The 21,915-nt window shown below is 34.0% G+C and overlaps 1 protein-coding gene across 1 annotated transcript in view; it reads right to left on the bottom strand.

Annotated features, from left to right (window-relative positions):
- Positions 1–21,764, bottom strand: part of scny (ubiquitin specific peptidase 36) — a 74,240-nt gene extending 52,476 nt beyond the window's left edge. Inside the window, exons 1-6 of the mRNA XM_069845285.1 lie at positions 21,611–21,764; positions 20,882–21,174; positions 7,184–7,365; positions 3,551–3,626; positions 2,235–2,348; positions 290–398 (exon numbers count right to left, since the gene is read on the bottom strand). Of these exons, the coding sequence (XP_069701386.1) occupies positions 290–398; positions 2,235–2,348; positions 3,551–3,626; positions 7,184–7,365; positions 20,882–21,152 (752 nt within the window). The 5' untranslated portion in view covers positions 21,153–21,174; positions 21,611–21,764. The remainder of the gene's footprint in view (positions 1–289; positions 399–2,234; positions 2,349–3,550; positions 3,627–7,183; positions 7,366–20,881; positions 21,175–21,610) is intronic.
- Between the last annotated feature and the right edge of the window lie 151 nt (positions 21,765–21,915).

The following is a 21,915-nucleotide window of genomic DNA, read 5'->3' as shown; positions in this document are numbered from 1 at the left end:
TTTAGCGTCCAGACCTTTCCACATTACAAAATCATAAAAATCACTTTCTTTTTTAATAAAAAGGTTGTTTACAGCAAAATTTTGATGTCAATGTTTGCCAATATCACAATACTTTCTCTAAAATACTGTGTATGAGAAAGTATGAAAGAAGACAAGAGACTTACCAGAATTAGATCTGGAGATAAAAAAAAAAAAAACTTTAGAATTTTCACCTATACAGCAAACTTCATCAGGAGGTCACATTTCTCTTATTAAGTTAAGTTCACTGATAATAATAGTTTACACGTACTTGTTTCCTTTATAGCGAGTGAGGTAGGCCTTCTCCATACTTTCCAGAAGATATCGCATGAATTCATGAGCATCCTCCTGTTGACCATGTACCAAATGCTTGCAGATAACTGGAACACACAAGATTAGCTCAGCCTTCGTATGGGCAAGTGTCCCCCCCCCCTTCTCTCTTACTTACTTACATCCATAATTCTCAGACTTGATATCAGTCATTATTCACTTCAAACTGTGCTAGCTCCCAAATTCTACTAATCCAATTGAAGAGGTGGATTTCAAGCTGACCTAAGTCCAAATGACAAGTTATGAGAAAAATGACAAAAACTGATAAAATAAATTTGATACCCTCAGATCCATTTAAAAAAAACACATGCAGACACTAAGTTAAGATTTCGGAGAGTATGTTAAAATAAGCTTACACAGTTACAGTATATTACATAAGCTTGAAAAAGATAAATTAAAACGTGAATAATGCAAGTTAAAATCTTAAAAAAATGGACTTAGGACACTTTGGATCCACTTCTTCAATTATAAATACATTACTGTCACAAAGATAAAATATAGTTAAGTTTTTTATAAGTATAATTTTAACAATATTCTCATTCTAACCAAAGGAAATCGAATACAGTGTCGAAATATTTAGTTGCTAATAGTAAAATTAGAAAGATCTCCAAGATTTTATACAGAATAGTATTTATCATATTGATGAATATTTCCGGCTTTTGTGATGATACAGCTGGTGTAAGAAACCCCTAGTATATGAATTCACTCTTTGCAAATAATTCACCTAAGTCAGTCATAGATATTCATCCTGGTTTGTTACACTGTAGAAGAAAATTATGGCAAACCTAAGAAATCTTTTACAAACTAGCCTATGATAGTGAACTTCATAGGAATAACTTTTTTTTAATTGATTATTTTACGGTGCTTTATCAACTGCTGTGGTTATCTAGCATCTGGGTAAGTTAAAGGTGACAATGCCAATGAAATGAGTCCAGGGTCCAGCGCCGAAAGTTTCCCAGTGTTTGCTCTCAATGAGTTGAGGGAAAACCCCAGAAAAAACCTCTACCAGGTAACCTGTTCCAACCAGGATTTGAACCCTGGCCTGCTCATGTAAGTCAAGCATGCTAAACATTACTCCAGAGCAGCGGACACAAAGAAGTAACTACTGTTCTCTAATCCTTTTTTTGTTTTACATTTCCTCCCACAATGCAGTTACTTCATGATTCCACACCCGTTACACAGTTTTGGACTACAAACTACAGGAAGACAGGAAAATAATGAAACAAAAGATGACAACTTTGCTGAATCTCGGAAAGAACATAGTTTTCCTAAGAATGCCAGCACACTGAAGCACAAAAATCGAAACTGCAGATTCGCTAGCCAAGAAAGCAACTAATACCTTACTAGCAAAAACCACAAACTGATTTTACCAACCAGTAAAAATCATAAACAAAAGACTTCAGCTGTCATTGTCATTACTCATTACACTACACTGTCATGAAGCAAATGGGAACAAGTTTTGTGAAACTTGCCTTTAAAAATCCCACAGCACATCAAGCAAGCCAAGAAAGTATGCTATAGCTACTTTTCGACAATAAATTTGAAATGATTGCTTAGTAGCATGTTGGCACAAAATTTCAATATTAACATCTCCTCTCCCACAATGACTTATTATTAATAAGTTATATCATCTAAAAGAACATTTATTCCGGGAGAATGAAACGAAAATAAATACAAAAAGGCATTAATAACAATTTATTTAAAAGCCCAACATCAAATAATGGCATTAAGTATCACTGTGTTTAGCTTTTTATTTACATTATCTGATACCAGAAATAAAATGTTTAGTTCTATATAGCAGTTAAGACTTATTCCTGGATATGATTGCAAAGAAATGTGAGATAATATATTGTAATACAACACAGTGTGTGAAATAGAAAACTTACATTTGAGTTTGTTGTATATGAGGAATGGTTTTATAATTGTGCCCGATTTACTCTGAGATGCTTTTAATGTCTTATTCATTGCACAGATGATACATTCTCCATTCATTGTTCCATCTGGAAAAAGTACAAAACAAAATTAAACAATCTATGTTACATCATATTGTCACAAGAAATGTGTAAAATTATGCAATTAGTTAAAATGGAATTACAGAAGGAATGAAAATTAATTAATTCATATTAAATATTATTCAATAATAAAGTATAGTCATCGAAGATATTGTGGAAAAACAATATATCCATTTCTTTTCATTTGCATTTGCCGAGAGAGAAAAAAAAAACATACACACATATTTAAACATTATGTATGATCACTATGATGCCCTTTCAAAATAATTCTGAATATTCAGAAATCACATAATATACAAAGAAAGAGCAACAGTATACAAAACACAACGTAACAAACAAACAAATTAATGATGAATTTTCTTAACATTTAAATATTTCAGTGAAGCATGATTGGTTGAATTTTAGAAAATTGTACTCTTACAATTACAGTAGTATTTCAATTATTATCGCTAAATCATTCCATAAAACTGTAATAATCACTGAAACGACTTGCTAATTCATTCCACAAAACTATAATAATCATTCGAACGACGATAATCAAATTACTTATACCTATTTGCCAAAAATAAAACCTACGCACATATAAACATATTTTTTCTAGGTTGGAACTTTGAATAAAATGAAGTACTAACACTATAATACTGATTCAATCTAATATAAAAAAAGTTAACAGTAAGATGGAAAGGGTCCTTTATAGTCTTGATCTTGAGAATAGAAAGTCCAGGAAATAAATGACGTCTTTGATTTTACAATGGATGGCTGGAGTACTGAAATGGCTGGAACATCTTGTTTCTTGAAACAGCTATACAGACTTAATATTTCAAAACCTGCCTTCTTTGATTGGACATAATGATAGTATGCTCGTGATTGTGTGAATGGTATGAATTTCAGTCATGCAAGATAAATGTCTCAGGACAAACAGCAGCATGATTAATAGGATTTTAATGATAAATTAAATAGTATTACAAACAAAACGCAATTAATGGAAGTGAAGGCAGTCAAAGACAATAGTCAAAGCTCCATTATAAATATAAATATAGTAAACAAGGATACCAGTATATTAGGAAAAGTATCACTATTAGAAATACATCCAATTTTTTTCTTCACTACTTAATAATATTAATATTCAAAATAAACTACATAGGAAACAAGATCACACAGTTAAAAAAGATAACATGTTCAATACTTACTGGCAATTGTACAACTGCTGAGATGATTTGTGTCACTGTGAAGCCAATTAACAAATGCTGGCACATGGAATAATGCCTAAATTGAAGCAGAAAAACATTACATTTAAAAGAGATTGGAACACATTCACAACACTGACAATAAAATGGTTATTATTAGTGTAGTCCTTAGAGCACTTAAAAATTCTCGGAATCGAACCCGCTGAACTATACACAAATAACAAGCTACCATGTTTTCAAAAAGAAATAACTTATTAAAAAGTTACATTATAACATACAGTAATCAATATCTCCATATTTTCAAAAAGAAAGAACTTATTAAAAAGTTATGTTAAAATATACAGTAATCAACATCTTACTTATACATCCAATGGAAACAAGTTACTCTTTGTTTTATGTTCAAATGTCTATAATTATTTCTAACAGAATTGCCTTAATTTTTCTGATGCTACAGAAACACAGAGTGAGTCAGCCAGGGCTAGACCAGTGTCAATGGAAAGTCATATACATAGTAACTGCTGCGCCATCGCAGTCATTAGACCTCTTGCTCATGTATATTTCGTGTTTAGTTATGTAAACACGTTCACACAGTGAATGTGCAGCTGTATACCGTTTTAGAGTGCAGTAGTGTGTCCATCATGAAATATAGCCTCGAACAACGAGTGTTTATTTACGACAACTTCGTGAAATACGAATCTTGGAGAACAGTTGTAACAAACTTCTGTCAGTCATTCCCTCATTCACCAGAGCCTTCTAAAGCAATGATTTACAATTCAGTGAAGAAATTTCGTACAACTGATCAGTACTGTATAAGAAACAAACATGTGCGAAGCATGTTCTCACTGAGATCTTAGATGAAATTGGCTACCGACTAGAGAAAGTCCTACAACATCATCCCGCCGTGTAGCTCAGCAGGTAGGAGTGTCACAGTCTTCAGTGATAAGAGATATGAAACAATTAAAATTAAAACTTATAAAATTCGTGTAGTTCAGAGGTTAATGGAACCCGATTATCAGAGCAGACTTAAGTTTTGTCTTTGCATGGGTTCCAACAGTCAGTGTATGATGGACTACTTGACCCACCTTCAATTTTTTTTGTGACGAAGCATGGTTCCTCCTCAGTGGTTAAAAGTAAGGTTTATGCAAATAACCCACATTCACTTGAGGAACTGAAACAAAATATCCGGCACGAAATTCGAGCCATTTCGGAGAACAAACTGCGGCAAGTTGCTGGACATGTCTTCAGGAGATGTGCAGCCTGCCAGATATCACAAGGACATCATTTCGAACATGAATTGTGAATTCAGTAAGTACATCAAATTTCAACAGCTGCTAAGAACAATTAGAAATACACTGTTTAAGAAGGTCTGGCAAGACACAATTTTGAAATTCTACAAAACAATGGCCATTGCAACTTTGCTATATGGATCAGAAACTTGGACTCTAACAACTAGTCAACTGAAAAGAATAGAAGCAGCTGAGATGAGATTACCAAGACCGCTAGCAGGCTACACTCTCTATGACCATAAATATAATGAAGACATCTGACAAGAACTAAATATCGCAGCCATTACAGAGACAATCCACAAGTATCGGAGCAACTGGCATGAGCATGTTCTATGGATGCCAAATGACAGACTACCCAGGAGATTATTAAATTACAGAACCCTTGGATACCAAGATCGTGGATGCCCGAAGAGGCGATGGAGAGACCAGCTTTTCACCTGAGACGGAACAGGCCAAATGGCCTAAACCCTGATAGCTATTGGTGATGATGATGATGAGTAAGTACATCATTATGCAATACTAACTGCAAAAGTGCGGAACGAATCCTCCACATACGGTAGCGTCATTACATATGAATCAGCTGCCGTGGTTTAGTATAGATGATAATATAAAGTATCCATTAGAACAATTGACATGTGTGTCTGATGCACACATATAAATGAAATCATGTATTGAATGACGAATTATACATACATTAAACCCTTGCTAATTTGGCCCTCAGTAATCTGGCCTCCTTCTAGTGTACTTCCTATTGTTCCACTTTAATAGTTCTCTAGGAAATTTGCACCAGTATCATGCGTTGTACTGTATTACCGTACTTATACACATATATTTTATATACGTACTATACACGCACCGGGCACGAGTGGAATATTCTAGTTTCGATTTAGAAGTGCAAGCAGAATAGTTGGTGCAGTTTATAACATTAAATTTAATGACATCTTTAAGCACTCTCAGTAATCTGACACCATTCTGTACTATATAAGATGAACAGCATACTGCATAGGACATTGTCTCGGACAAGACAATTTTGTCTTGGACTGTTTGATGTGATAGTGATTACATACACTGTTATGAGGCTGCAGTATACTGCATCAGATATTCGTCCTGGGAGAGGAGTGAAAGAAAAACGACAATTTCTATATAAAAAAAACATTTTGTATTATTTATACCCAAGAATTTTGAATCAAGAACGTGCTCTTCAAGCCCTCAAAATTCTAGCAGTGCAAAATAAGGGAGCTTTTGTAAAGAGACAATATAAGACAAACAAAACAAAACTCAGGAGCAAACATGGACAGAAATGAAGTAACACATTTTGTATTATTTATACCCAAGAATTTTGAATCAAGAACGTGCTCTTCAAGCCCTCAAAATTCTCGCAGTGCAAAATAAGGGAGCTTTTGTAAACAGACAATATAAGACAAACAAAACAAAACTCAGGAGCAAACATGGACAGAAATGAAGTAACACAATGGAGGTACCTGCGGGAATGTCAGAAAAAATTAATCTAAAACTGTATAATTCACTCATAGTTTCATAAACGCGATGTGTCTGTTTCTTTATCAATGGCTATTGCTTGAGTAATCTTCCCACTGAACTTAGACAGCCTCAGCTTGGATAGAAAAATCAGCTTATCTTGACAGCAAATGTTTAAATTTATGCAGGTGGCCACATATTAATGGCTCTAGAATGTTAAATATGAAGTTGCTACAGTCAGCACCACCAATTTTGGCATATAACCACAGTCTAGTATATACAGTCACGAAGCTTGAGTTGTTGAGGGTACTAGGAACAATAGACTGTGCAGGTATTATTTCGCATTGTCTGTGATGAAGCGATAGTAGCAATCCTAGTGGTTAGCAACCATCTATGGATGCATATTTACTACGTATTGAGCTTTGTGATTATATATACTAGACAGTGCCCAGTGAACCAGCCTCTCCTGTCCTGTATGAATGAGTTGTGATAAAGCTGTCCCGCATTGTTTATATTTTCACACCTTCCACTCACATCATTATTATGAAAAATACTGATCAACCACAATACAGTCCAAAAGGATTCAGTAGCATGCTGTAAGTGACGTCCATTCACAATAATAAATTAAAAGGAAAACATTGCATAGCCAAAAGAAAGAAATTATAGCTAATGTTTATGACTTCATAAGAGCTGAAACATAGATATGAACTGTGTTCCCCAAGATTCATAACAAACAACCAGAAAGTACAAGAACGAGTTGTGGGAACAACAGAAATCTTCGATTTGTTTGATTTCAAGATACATGATGAAATAAGATCATTTGACATACAAAGCAAGATATGAATTACCGTATTTATTAATAAATAATACATACCTGCAATGTGGAATTGAGGTAGCATGTGTTGCCAACGTTAATCATACCAGCTCCCACACACTGAGTTCCTCTCCAGCCCAATTGTACGCATTCTGCTGGAAAGAGGGTGACTTTTGGTGCTGGGAGAATTGAGTCTGGTTCTGGCTTCATTGTCCCGTTGTAATTAATACTAGCACTACTCACTGCAACAAACACAAGAAATGGGAGCATAATTCCACATGTTGACAACATAATACTTCATAGCATTTTCAGAGGTAAGAAATTCGGTAGATATGATTACTACAACATTATATCAGAGAACTTCTATGTTCAGCTTCCTATGACATACATAAATATATGAAGGGCACAGGAAAAGAACGTGCTTTGTCCACTTTATCAAATTTTTCAGGAGAGCAATTTCAAAGTTTGAAACCGAATTCCATGGATACTAACGGAGATATTAATGAACACTTAAGTCAGTATGAAAGAACAGGTTATCTGAATGAATTTGAAGTTAAGTTTGCAACCTTAGTTTTGAAAATTGTAGTTTTATTGACATTTACGTAAAGTAATGTCATAAGTTACAGGGAAAAAACGTGCTTCTTATGTACGGAGGAATTAATTTTAGATTAAATATTACAAGTAAAGCTGTTTTCTCCCGGAAACGTGTTTGTATGTCTGTTTGTGCGTATTGTGTGTATAGAAATTTTGAATTAATATTCAGAATTTCAAAATCACGGGATTGACAAACCTTTAAATGATAACATAACGTTAATCATTTTCTCTTTCCTTTTTTAACTTTTTCTGTAATGAAGTGGAGTGGGGCATAATAATAATAATAATAATAATAATAATAATAATAATAATAATAATAATAAAGATCACTTTTGTCACAAAATGCGCAAGGCCTCATAAGAATAAAACAAGATCAATTCTGTCCCAAAACACACAAGGTATAATAATAATAAAGATCACTTTTGGCTCAAAATACACATGAACTAATAATAATAAAAATCACTTTTGTCCCAAAATGCACAAAGCCAAATAATAATAATAATAATAATAATAATAATAATAATAATAATAATAATAATAATAATAATAATAAAGTTCACTTTTGTGCAATTTTGTCCCAAAATGCACAGGACATAATAATAATAATAAAAATAATAATAATAATAATAATAATAATAATAATAATAATAATAATAATGCTCACTTTTGACTCAAAGTGCACAGAGCCTAATAATAATAATAATAATAATAATAATAATAATAATAATAATAATAATAACAATGATCACTTTTGTTCCAAACTGCACAGGACCTAATAACAATAAAAATCACTTTTGACCCAAAATGCACAGCCCAGTCTAGTGTGGAAGGTTTGTGTAAAACACTCTATCTTCGTGTCCACGAAATTCCTTCAAAATCTGGAGGTCCTAATACTTTTCCTTCGATATTACCAGAGAAGTTTCTTTGTTAGAAATAATGTTATCGATATTTAAATTATTAGAGAATATAAAATAAATTATTCAAAATAATTTGTGTTTTGCCTCTGTAAGCAGGACATGGGTATTCTTCAGATTGCTGCTCTCGAAATTGCAGTGAAGCTCTCACCACCGATGAAATCCTAGTTCCATTACACATATCACGATGTTGAATGAGGTGAGGGTGTTCTTTTGTGATGATTACCCCTCTGATGGGCCTTGTAAGAAATGAATATTTCCTCAAATATTTCTTCTGCAGAAATGACTCCCAACTTCCCATCATATCTTGATTGAACACCACAACATCAAAAGGCGTAGGTTTACTTCGAGCTTGTACCATGATCCGCACCCAACCCATTGGAAGTTCTGCTACTGCTTTTGTATTAGTTAGTCCTATATTTTATTACATTCCATAAACGACTGTTTCATTCTGTTCATAGCCTAAGTTTCAATTCGTTCACAAGATAAGATACTTCAGAACAATATAATTCTTGCTCTGGCCTGAACATGAATCACAAAAATTTTCAAGATATCCGCTTTGTTGTCCATTATTCCTGTCACAAAGTGATTTAAAAAGGATACGACTTCATTGGCTCCTTTTCTACCATTATCTTCAGTACAACTAAAAAACACTGAAGTTTCATCTGAAATTTGATGAATATTGAAAGAGTAAACAGATAATTGCCTTCTGTAATACTAATAGACATAATTGATACTAATGTACGGTAAGCATACATTTTTTCGTAGTCCATGAAAATTGCTTCTGTTTCTTCAAACTTCCGACTTCTTAAACGAGCATTCCTCTTTCTAGTATAAAATATTTCAACTTTGAGTTTATGGACCTTGTTGTTACTGGTGATCTTATTAATTTATTCCAAAACTTGTTTCTTCATGTTGCCATCTAAATTATTTTCAGTCAGTCTTGCATTCAGCACTTCCATCTCAGCTGTGTACTTATCATATGCATGTATCACTCCTTGGATATCCAAATGCTATATTGAATTTGGTGTTCAACATTATTCTGTATGTTTCATATGAAATTATTAAATTTTGGTATTTTTTCTTGAACATTTCATACATCTTTTTCACTGATAGTGCTTCTGGGAGATACAATTTATTGGTCCTTCCATTGCTGTAATGACTGATCGCTTTCGATAAACTGGAATTATTGTAATGAGCCCAGTCATATGTAATGATTGTTGATTCCAGTTTTCTAAATAATTAAATTGCCTTATAATACTTGATCTTTCTTCAGCACTTACTTCCTCGAAACACTTTAACAGTTGCAGTCTTCTCCTACTTCATGTGATTGAACCCTTAATTTCTTCATGACTGCAGTCATTCTCCCTCGTATTTTCTTTTTCTTAACACTGTTAGAAGTCGAAGGTCTCTGAGTTCCATCCTCAGATGAAGTACTCAACATTCAATAATATAATAATATTAAAATTTAAGTGACAAATTTACAACACTTATACTTCTAAACTGAATTTCTCAAACTAAAAAGATTTATACTTGTACATAAAGTTTATGGAGCAAGAACGAATTTTCTCATTATAACAATAATGAAAAACAATGGAATATTATTTTTACTCCAATTCCCTTCTTCCTGCTATAACATGCATGCCAATCCGTAAGGAAACTAAAAATTAAATCACAGAAACAGAGGACATTATTTCCCTGTAGTGAGAGGACTTAGCACATTCTTTCCCTGTACGCCAAATCTAAAATCTCTTGTAGCACTTCGACTATTCACATTATCACATTGGTCGATTAATAACTTTAAACTACATGGAATCCTGCATCTCATAGCATGCATAACTCATTTTTGAAAAAAGTGGACAAAGCACGTTCTTTTCGTGTGCTCTTCATATGTAATATACAGATTTATCTGTAGGTGTATTGTATTACTTACTAAGGTGCTGTACTAACGAAAATATGGGAAAGGAGAGGGAAATACATAGAAAACGCGTGCACAAACCTTCAAGATATTCATGACAAGCATACATTATACAGAGTAAACCAAGGGAACGAAGAGGCAGGGGCTGATCATGAAGGAGATGGACAGACCAGATTTTAGCCTCAGAACAGGTCTTAAAGACCTAAACCTTGTCTCGCAGAAGATGGAGAAGTTAGACACACAATTAGGGTTGGGTTGCCAACCCTTCCGTATTTCCAGGGATCTCCCGTATTTGCCCATAATTTTTAACAGGCTCCTGGCTCCTGTATTTTTCTTCTCTTCGAGCATTTTCCCCCCTTATTTTTGCATAACATAAAAACTTTTATTCTAAACATTTAATTTTGCCGTAAATGATTATGATTTATATGATGAATTTTGTTGAAGACAGGCATTAAAATGTGCAGCCTTTTTAGAAGGGTTTTAGTGCTCATCCGTTTAAAATCAAAACATGTTAATGTTATAAATTTGGAAAAACTTGCGAGTTTTGTTCTAAGCTTACTAAGTAGTAATGCTCAAACAAAGAGAATGTTTTATCTCATGAACAATAGTTGGACAGATATTCGAAACAGGAGCACGACATATCTAATCAAATCAGAGCTGCAAACTGAAGTCTAATTCAACTATGACATGACACAAAATCTGTCTCAAAATACTCTTAATTTAAGCCTAGCAGTCGAAGTGTAGAATAAAGTTGTTTTTAGTAACTCAACTGAATAACTAATTTATCAATTTTCTATGTGAAATTTTGTTGGTTCCTTAGTCTCCCGTATTTTCTTCAAAAAAAGGTTGGCAACCCTATACACAATACAACTCATTCTCCCCATTCAAACATATGTACCGAAGAAGAAGTCATATAATGTGTGTTTACACATGTTTTGGCAATGTTTTTTCAGAGGATACACAACCACTGAAACAGTGCGTTAAATATAAAATAATTAGAGAGACTCAGGTTTCATTCTTGACTAGAAGAAGCTGTCGTCTTTCTCAATACTGTTCAGACAACTCATTAATGGATACTGACAATGCAAAGTGCTAGAAGAACAGTGTTGCCAGCTTAGTGGAAACAACTAACCAGCAAAACCCAATAAGCTGCCTGTCAAAAAGCAACCTCATGGCTCAGTAAGAAAGCCAGTAACTTACGTTTTATTTCTGTATCACTAAATGGCACTTACTCTCGCAGCTGCGTCGCAAATTTCCCTTATGGATCTCATGCTATGTATACTGGTTAAGATCAGGGCCTGACATAACAATACAATAACACAGGGCAAACACAAGACATTTGGCTCATCCAGTGTGAGGGAGATAAATATCCAACTGAGTCTGATAATCAGTATGGTATAAAGATGACTAATACAAACTTAATTTAATTGTTGTATTAATACCAATGTTATACTGTCTGAAAGTTTAATGTTACAATGTTAGTTACTATATTATATAACAAAGATAAAATAATATGAACTTAATTTGTTTTTATTAAATGATATATGTTTGTGTGCTTTCAGTTTTGTTAAGATGGGATACCGGTACTTGAAATAATAATCGAAAGTATACAATGCATAATCGATACTACAGAATACTCAAGAGTGCGTCCTATGCGTCTGTTTCATCAATCAATACATCAACCAACCAATCAATCAATCAATCAATCAATCAATCAATCAATCAATCAATCAAAGGACATTATGGAGCATGTCGACTCCATGTCGATTTCACAAAATGCTTCCATTCTGTTCTATCTTTTGCTAGTTCCTCCCAGTTGGTAATCCCCATTTCCATGCATTCCTTCTTAATTTCATCTTTCCATCTACTTCGAGATCTTCCCAGTGTCTTTCTGTTGTTAAAGGTGTTCATATATATTTGTTTTGCGCTGCTGCAGTCATTTATATGTATAACATGTCCTGTCCAATTTAATCTTTTGATCCGTATTACATCTAAAATTGACAGTTGATTATAAAGTTTGTGAATATCATTATTATGTCGACTTTTCCACTTGTTTTCAAGTGGGTAAAAAATTGGATCAAAAAGTTTTCTCAACACTTTGTTTTCAAAAACCATTAACTTGTATTCTTCCTGTTTCCTACAGATAAGAATAAAATCTGAATACCTAATTTCAAATAATCTACTATGGAAAAATGCTACTTTCAACATAACAACTGGATATCTCACTATAACCCGTTCAGACAGCAAACTCACATCTCACAGAACAGAAATTGCTTTTATGATCATGTATTAACAATTGTTACTAACTTAGGCCTATAACTTACACTTACCGCAGCTATTATCAGTCATAACTGCAATAACCAGTAACAACTATATAGTTTTTTTATTAGCAATAGCAATTCTTAATTATAACACACAGAACTCATACGTAATCCGTATCAAGCGTAATTATTATAATTACAGAACTGGAAAATTATGGAAACCAAGCTACAATGTTGAGAGAAACATGAAAGTACAACAAAGACTATGACTGTGACGCAAAAGAAAGAATTTTTGCGTGTAACCAGTAACAACTATATAGTTTTTTATTAGCAATATAAATTCTTAATTATAACACACAGAACTCATACGTAATCATAATTATTATAATTACAGAACTGGAAAACCATGGAAACCAAGCTACAATGTTGAGAGAAACATGAAAGTACAACAAAGACTATGACTGTGATGCAAAAGAAAGAACTTTTGCGTGGCTTTGTGTTAAATTTTATGCAAGTGAAGCAGACAAAAGTGTAAATGAAGGGCTACACCATTATACTGCATATTAGCAATTGCTTGGATGATGAATACTTTGAAAGTTTGTCTTCTGGGGTACCAAAATGAATAATGGGTAATTTCTGTCCCGAAATTTGATAAAATACATGTCAATTACATAATATTATGTACCTATTATACTATAATACTGCTTATCTTAAAATATTACTGAAACCACTCTAAATATTTTAAATTCTTAGTAAATATTTATTTGCAGTTACATTATCTGATTAAAAACATTAACTATTATCAAAACAAAAACATTCCCCGACTGAGTATCAGATAAGAGTTTATGAACACCACTATGTGTAAATAACTCTTTAGCACTGCTATCTAAATAAGCACAAGTTTTTCATTATCTTTCAATTATGTCACTCAATATTTCACACCCAATAATTTCCATAGACACAGAGATAACAATTCTTATCTGCTGTGTTTATACCTAAATAAGGAAAGAGAACACGATAAGAGTTCATATACATTCAGGTAACAATTAATTATTGGTATACGAAAAGTAAAAGTTTATTCTGATAAACTTAGTTTATCACTTAATGGACTGTTCTTATGGCTGCTCATATGGCTCATACAGCATGCTTGGTAATCACAAAGAATCACTGTATAAAACCAAGTTCAGTTGAAATCACATGTTTTTCACGAAAATGAAGAATTTAAGAGGCAGCAATAGAATCGTAACCTGCAATATTAACATGGCACTTGTATTTAATACTGACTAGTTAGTTAGTTGCTAATGCTGTGCAGAATTGGAGTTAATTTTTCTTCTGGCTTCCCAGTAGTCATTTACAAGCCATGTTGGTGTATCAGTTTGGATCTTTAGAATGGCTTCGCACTGGAGGAGAGTATTAATACCGACTAAAACCACGAAAAACCACATCTTGTATAGCTCTAGGAACTGAATCCTGAACTTCCTACTTCAGTGAATGGCGCCAAAGAAAACTAGTTTCCCATTTTGCCTTCATTTATTCATAATGTTCTGCCCAAGAACAGGTCTTTCACTGAAAACCCAGCATTCTTCCATCTACTTTTAATGAAAGTTGCATGTTAAAAATGTAATTAACTATTACAATATCTAAATAATTTTCATTCTCTTTCTTTTAGGCGAAAATTTAAATTAAATCTCTAGTTTTATTATTCGTCTGCACTAACAATTTCCATTTTAACCTCAATGATGTCTTTCTTCAGTATCCAGGAGATGTTGGTGAGCTTATGCGCATGTACTCACCAGTACATGCATCAATCTGCCGACTATTTCTGACCGTTCAGGACCCATGTCAAAAGTTTGTTGAAATGTCCGACTATTGTACATGTATCTGGTTCAGAACTGATTTGGAATATACTAGAATGTCTTTTCTGTACTGTGCATGCTCACAATAGTTACGGAGGGTTCCTAACTGTTGTTGGAATGAACCTATATTCAGCCCATTTAGAATTGGTGGGTCAAGGTCACGTACAAACCATGCACAAGTCACTGAACTGAACTGTGAACTGTAATCCCGGCTGTCCCAGCTGATATTAGTTGAGGAGAATGGTCCAGGAATGGGGTAAGCAAGCATGGAAAATGCATTGCTTGATCTTGATCCACCAGTTCGAAATGCACTGACAATAGTGAACTGAATGTGTTGTCCCTTCCTCTTGAAAGTTAATAACATACTTTGCAAATGGTTGCTTTTTTCATTTCATCTTTAAGTTCAATTAAGACAGTGCTTCCAAGATCTGAGGACTTACCAGGGCTGTCGCCCTTATTGATAATGGCTGTAACCTCCATTATGCTACTGCTGTTATATGCAAGAAGCTATGAAATGGTCCCAAGAAGCTCAGGAGTTACTGCAGAAAACCTGGATCTGGCAAAAAAAAATGAAGACTTCAGCCTGAGATGACTGATTTCTTTTCAGTCAGGTCATACTACAGCACTTAAGGCTATAAACAAACTGTAATATGTATAGGTTGTGAATGTGAGTGAGAGAATTGTTCAGCAACTTCCTTTGAAATCTCCAGATGACAAGGAAAGAGTCTGGAGATAATTAGGAAACCAACATGTAGAGAGCACATTTCCTGGGAGAACGGCATTCTGCAGAGGCTTTTTAAGTGTGGGCTGGCATCTTCATGGAGGACTGCACAGGGTGGGTTCATTCTATGCTCACCACTACAACAAGATCCTCAGCTACATCGCATGTTTTGCTTATTTATTGAAGATCAATTTATAATCCTGGATGATAATGATCGTCCATATGCTGTGTGGTGCATGTTGCAAAATCTTGACACCATGGAATGATTCAGCTCAAATGGCCAGCACACACTCCCGACTTAAATCCTACAGGACACATCTCTGAAACAGGTTGGATAGACATGTCTAGGTGGTAATCCTGTTCCAGAGACTTTACATGATCAGCAGGTGGCACTCCAGGAGTAAAAGAATAACATCAACCCAGAGACATCGGAAGTCGCAATCAAAATCATAGCTGACAGAATAAAATAATAACAATAATCTGTTGCATGACAGCCCATGAAGGGCCAAGGTCGACCAATTGGCTGCTGACCTCATGTCCACATGCTTCAGCAAAGATGAACGACATCCAACCAGAACGAGGTACGACAATGAGCCCCGCCCCCCTCCCCAACTGTTATAACTGGTTCTGTAACAATATTTTGCTACCTATTGTTAGGGTGACCAGACGTCCTCTTTTGTCCGGACATGTCCTCCTTTTCAGGCCTTTATCCAGGGTCCGGGAGGATTTTTAAAAAATTAATAAATGTCCTCCTTTTCGTAACTTGTATGCCTGATATTTTGAAATTATCTGATTTGACATCTTTTACAAGTAATTTGCCTGCAGGTGGCAGCAGCATCGACGGAATATACTCTTTGCCAACGGTCATAACTTTCTTTGCTCTTACTTGTTACGGTCGTTGCTTTCATATGTAGCTCACTGTAAAATAATTTTATATCATTAAGTTTTATCATAAGTATGCTGTAATAAAATAGATACATCATTTTAAGTATAATATAGGCCTAAGCCTAAATCTATATAGATATTTTCTGTCCTCTTTAATATCATAGTTCTCATGATGTTCATATTGTAACTAACTGTAAAATCATTATTATTATTATTATTAAGTTTTTATCGTAATTATTTTGTAATAAAATAGATATTAACATACTTTTAAGTATGATATAAACCTAAATCTGTACTGTAAATATTTTATAATAAAATAGATAATGACGTAATTTAAAGTATAATAGGCTATAGAATAGAATAGAATAGAATAGAATGATTTATTTTCGCTGGCAGAGTTAAGGCCATAAGGCCTTATCTTCCACTCAACCACCCTTAATCAATACAATACATATTTAAATTACGAATATTTACACTACACTTAAAAGATTCTCCAGCAATATTCTTCAATTAAGTTTTAACGACTAGTAAATGTTTATTTAAATTTAGATAAACCTGTAAGATAAAGTAATAACATAATTTATGAGCTAATTTAATTCAATCAATTATAATTCAGTTGAGATAGCCAGTAAAATGATGATATAGGCCTATATATATACATATATATATATATATATATATATATATATATATATATATATAAGTCTAAATCTAAGTAGGCTACATATTTTCTGTCCTCTTTTTTTCGAACATTGTCCTCCTTTTTGAAGTTAATTCCGAGCCTTTGGCGTGAGATGAACTCGATAGCTCAGTGGTAGAGCACCTGACCGGAGACCAGGAAGTCGCAGGTTCGATTCCCGCTCGAGGTTGTGAAATTTTTCTTTCATACCATGGCATGATTGTGACTATAATAGTATTTAATTCATTAATATGTCACATCAACGGACGTATATACGTCACCCAAACATCGCAAGATGAAGATTACTTTATGTTCTCTTTTTTTATCTATGTGAATCTGTCACCCTACCTATTGTAGTTCCCCTAATTCATCACAATGCTGTATGGGCACCAGTCCTACACAATGGCCGAAATTTCATGAGAAAATTCCTTTACCATGAGGACTCGAAGCAGTGCACATTCTGTAACGGAGTCCTAGGCATGACGCCATGGACCATGACACTATGGCGTGGAACTTCATAGATGATAGAATGGACGCTGTAATTAGAGCGAGAGGAGGACTCACCATACTGAGTCTGTTTCTGTTATTAGTGTGGACTTGGGTTGTTGCAACATCACCATTATCATCATTATTTTCAGTGAAGTTTAGTGAACAAATATCCAGCTGGAAGGCAAGTTAACAGTCCGTTCAGACACATTGAAGAAGTTATGTAGATGAGCATTGGGGGGAGGGGGGGTCTTTAAGGACTTTGTGTGTTTTTTCACTAGAAGTCTTATAGGTAAATATTATTACGTCATTGTACCCAGTAAGCATATAAATCATTATCACAAATCACAATATCTTCCATAAGAATACAATATTTTATTAAGCTAATTTTTATTCTTTGCTGGACACGTTGAAGAAGTTACATAGATGGACACTTGGAGTCTTTCAGGGCCCCTGCAATTTTAACAAGAAATCTTGTGGTTATACAGAGTGAAGCATGAGCAATATCATTAATTTCAGGAGGTTATACTGTTAGATGTTGCAAACAAAAAAATGTAATACAATTTTGCTCGTTTTTGCTACCTTTTCGAGATAAAAATTGTTTTATATGAAACATTTCATAGCATGTTTTGGAAAAGCAATTGATTTAATTTCCGATATGCTCAGTCAATTTAAGACAGCAGTGTATTAATGATAATTATAATTATGATTGAAAGAATTTTAGTATTGTCCTCCAAATACGCAGAAATTCGATCCAAACAAATGTAACATTGTAAAATTCCTTTGCTGAACGAAAAGTTACATTTGTTCAGATCAAATTTCTGCACACTTAAAGGAGAAAACTAAAATTCTTTCTATAATTTATTATCATAATACACTATTCCATTAAATTGACTGAGCATATTGGGAATTCAATAAATGGCTTTCCCGAAACACTCTACGAAATGTTCCATATACTAAAACAATTTTTATCTAGAAAAGGAAGGAAAAACGAACAAATTTGAATTGAACATTTTTGTCTGAAATATCTAAAAATATAACCCTCTGAAATTAATGACATTACTTACAGTTCATCTTGTATATTATCACTTCATTGTAGTCATAAGAACATACGTCACAATCTGTTACAATATTTTTTTCCACCTATCATCATCATCATCATCATCATCGACGCTACAGCCCAATTTGAGCCTCGGCCTCCCTTAGAACTCTCTTCCATGCATCTCTGTCCCTGGCAACCAACCACCTTTTCCACCTATTATAACAATTATTATACAGTCAAACCAGAAATTAAATTGTATTTCCATTGGGGTCTTCAAAAGCACCAAGTGTCCAACAAACGAATTTTTTAATTTCACATCAATTTATGACAAGAGGAGAACAAATTTTTAAATTAGAGAAATGAATGTACAAAATCAATCAAAAAAGAGATATTTTGGATACCGGTACTGGTAACCCAGACATGTATACGTCATTCACTACACATTACAGAACAACTCTGATATCTCAAAAGACCCCAGTACCCATCAGAGGGTTAAAATTTTCTACAAACGTTGTAGGTTTTTTATTTGACAGCCATCATTTAACAATTGGTGCATACATCTCAAGTCTCATAAGTGAACTTCTCCGCGATGTATGAATTAATGAAGGGAGAAAGGAGCTGGCCACCCCACCCCATTATTTCCTTGGCTCAGCTGCCTCATGTGTGATGCCTTATTGGTGTCACTTATGAGATTCCAACAAGTCTTCGGACTGCTGACTAACATACATACCTAAAAATTAAAGAAAAAGGTGACACTTAATTTCTAACAAGTCCATGAAAATGTAGGCTAATCTTCAAGTTAAGTATGATAGCATCTATGTTAGATGCTAGGATTACTTAATAATTTACATTTAAAATAGACTGCCATAGTGGTCTACTGGCTAGAGTGCTGGACTCGATTTCCTGTGGACCCAGGTTCAATCCCCAGCATTTCCCCAATTTATAAGTTGTGTTGGGCAAGTCTGTGGTCCAGGTAACATAATACCAGTATACTCATATAAACTTAGCTTTTAGCTTTCTCTCTCTCTTTTCAGAGCATTTAAACTAACTTATACAATGAAGTGAAATATCTAACTTCTTGGGATTATAAGTAAATATGTTTTGTATGCAATCCAGAGAATGTAAGTTCATCTTAAATATCTGAGTGCACAGTAAACAACTCCATTTATATGTGAAGGCATTAGTTTCAAGCCAGACGTGACTATCCCACAATATCACAAAAATTAAGTTTCTTGTCTTAATTGAAGCTACTTATCTTAATCTAACTTATGGTAAACATAAATAATAGTTTCCTTAACTGCTGAAGGCTGCAATTGTAAGATTAAGTTTGGCATTAGGCTATATGAAAACCGATCGAAGTTGAACTTATGGGTCCCTTCAGACAAGGCCACTTTGAGAAAGTATGAGACAATTTCATGACACTACTTTTATCTAATGGCACTTCCACCTGCAGAAATATTCAATGTCGTGTAAATGAAATACGAATTGTGGTTGACAAACATGAAGGATTTTGAATTGAAAGGGGGTGAGAATGATATAATCATATGTCGCAAAGGCAAAATTTTTACAGAAAGCATATTGAAAGTTTAGAGTCCAATGCTATTAGGTCAAACGTTTGACGATTTCTTTTACTTTGTGTGCCAACACGGATCACCTGGTATAGCTTTCACCTGTAATTTTACATATTTCTCCAATTAAAACTGGTTATGAATTACATAGATGAATAGATTTACTGAACAAAAAAATAAGATATCATAAACATTTTATTAAAACTGAATTTATTTTTAAAGAGGTTCAAAAACTAGTAACTAACATTACTTAATTATGCACTTGTAACCTCGTATATTTTTTCAGAACGTAACCATTCCGAATTTATTTTTAATTTAAGATAGCCTATATCAAAACAATGGTGTCCGGTAGGTTACGTAGTTAAAAATCATTACTAGTCATTTTTTATTTTGGTTCACGTAAGTCTAAAGCAATTCTTCAGCTATATTGTAGTTCATTTTTAATCCGTTATTTAACGACGCTTTATCAACTGAGAGGTCATCTCACATCAGTGGAACAAGTGATAGCGACCTGGGACTATTTGCTACATTACCTAACATTCGCCTTACAGCTGGGGGAGAATCCTTGAAGAAAACTCAACCAGGTAATCAGTCCGAGCGTTTTAATAGAGCATTTTTTCTATTTATCTTAATCTTGTCTCAAACACGATAAATGATTATAATTGTTACTATAACGAATGAAAATGAAAAGAAAAAATATAACAAGTTATTGAGAAGGGGAAGCTGCAGTTGCGGCAATAGGACGACGACGTACCTGACGCTTTCTTACATCCATTTGCCCTAGGATAGGCTACTATATGGCAAAAAAATGGTAGACCCTAATATATTGTTTACCTGGCATGGTGGAATTTGTAGATAGAGCAGCTGTCTCTGCTCCATTCCTAATTGCATCTTGACTCTTAAGAACAATATATTTATTTTTAAGCTGAGTGATGGCATTGCCCAAGCAATTTCCAGCAGGTTCATAATCAATGCGAGTCAATAAAACTCGAGCATTTGAAGCTATCAGGCGTTTATCTAGATTGCTGCTGTCTTGGGAACCTTGGCTGGCTGTCAGAGACAAGCGCAAAGCCGCAGTCACTGGATCACCGCCGGATGCAGGCATAGTACTCCTCTCTTGCACAGGACTGTAAATACAACATATTACGTAGGTAACACTCAAAGAATATGAAATTTGCTGTTTATACTACAATGTGTTATTTGTCCACACTATAAGTTTGAATGTCAAGACTGAAAAGCTGTTTGCCTTGATAATCACTTAAACTTGACACAATTACACGAGTAACCCCATACTACCTACGATTATAGTCTTTCAACTAATCAGCCCGCCTTTGAAAGTTAAACACAAAACATAACTTAACAAGTAATCCATCATACCACACATGTCATATATTAACGCATATAACCTTCAGAAATCAAACTTTCAACACTTTATGTATCACAACATACGCACAAAGTCTCACATTGCCTATAGCACATAACCATCAATACATCACAAAACTGTGACTTTTAATATGCATTTGCAACGTTTGTAGCGTATCAATCATTGTATTACATACTAACCCATTGATATATGTTCCTTTAAAGAGATCGTATAAAAGAAATATGTCCGATATTCAGAAAATATTTTATAAATAACGGCAGACTATTCACCGATACCGGAACATTGGTCTACATAGCCCACACATGCCGCTAACCATTTCCGGTTAATTTTGTCACAGGAGTACTTCACTGACTTATTTCTGAGAACATATTTAGTACTGCCACTTATAAATGAATATATTACAATTCCAAAGCTACTTCAGTTAACTTAGAAAGAGAAATTGCAATTAAATTTAGAAACTAGATTGCTTAATTATTTTGCATGA

This window comes from Periplaneta americana, chromosome 14 (genome assembly GCF_040183065.1).
Source record: "Periplaneta americana isolate PAMFEO1 chromosome 14, P.americana_PAMFEO1_priV1, whole genome shotgun sequence".
In the NCBI taxonomy this organism is placed as follows: domain Eukaryota; kingdom Metazoa; phylum Arthropoda; class Insecta; order Blattodea; family Blattidae; genus Periplaneta; species Periplaneta americana.
The sequence above is the reverse complement of the archived record's forward strand: the minus strand, read 5'-3'. Positions and strand labels throughout refer to the sequence as shown.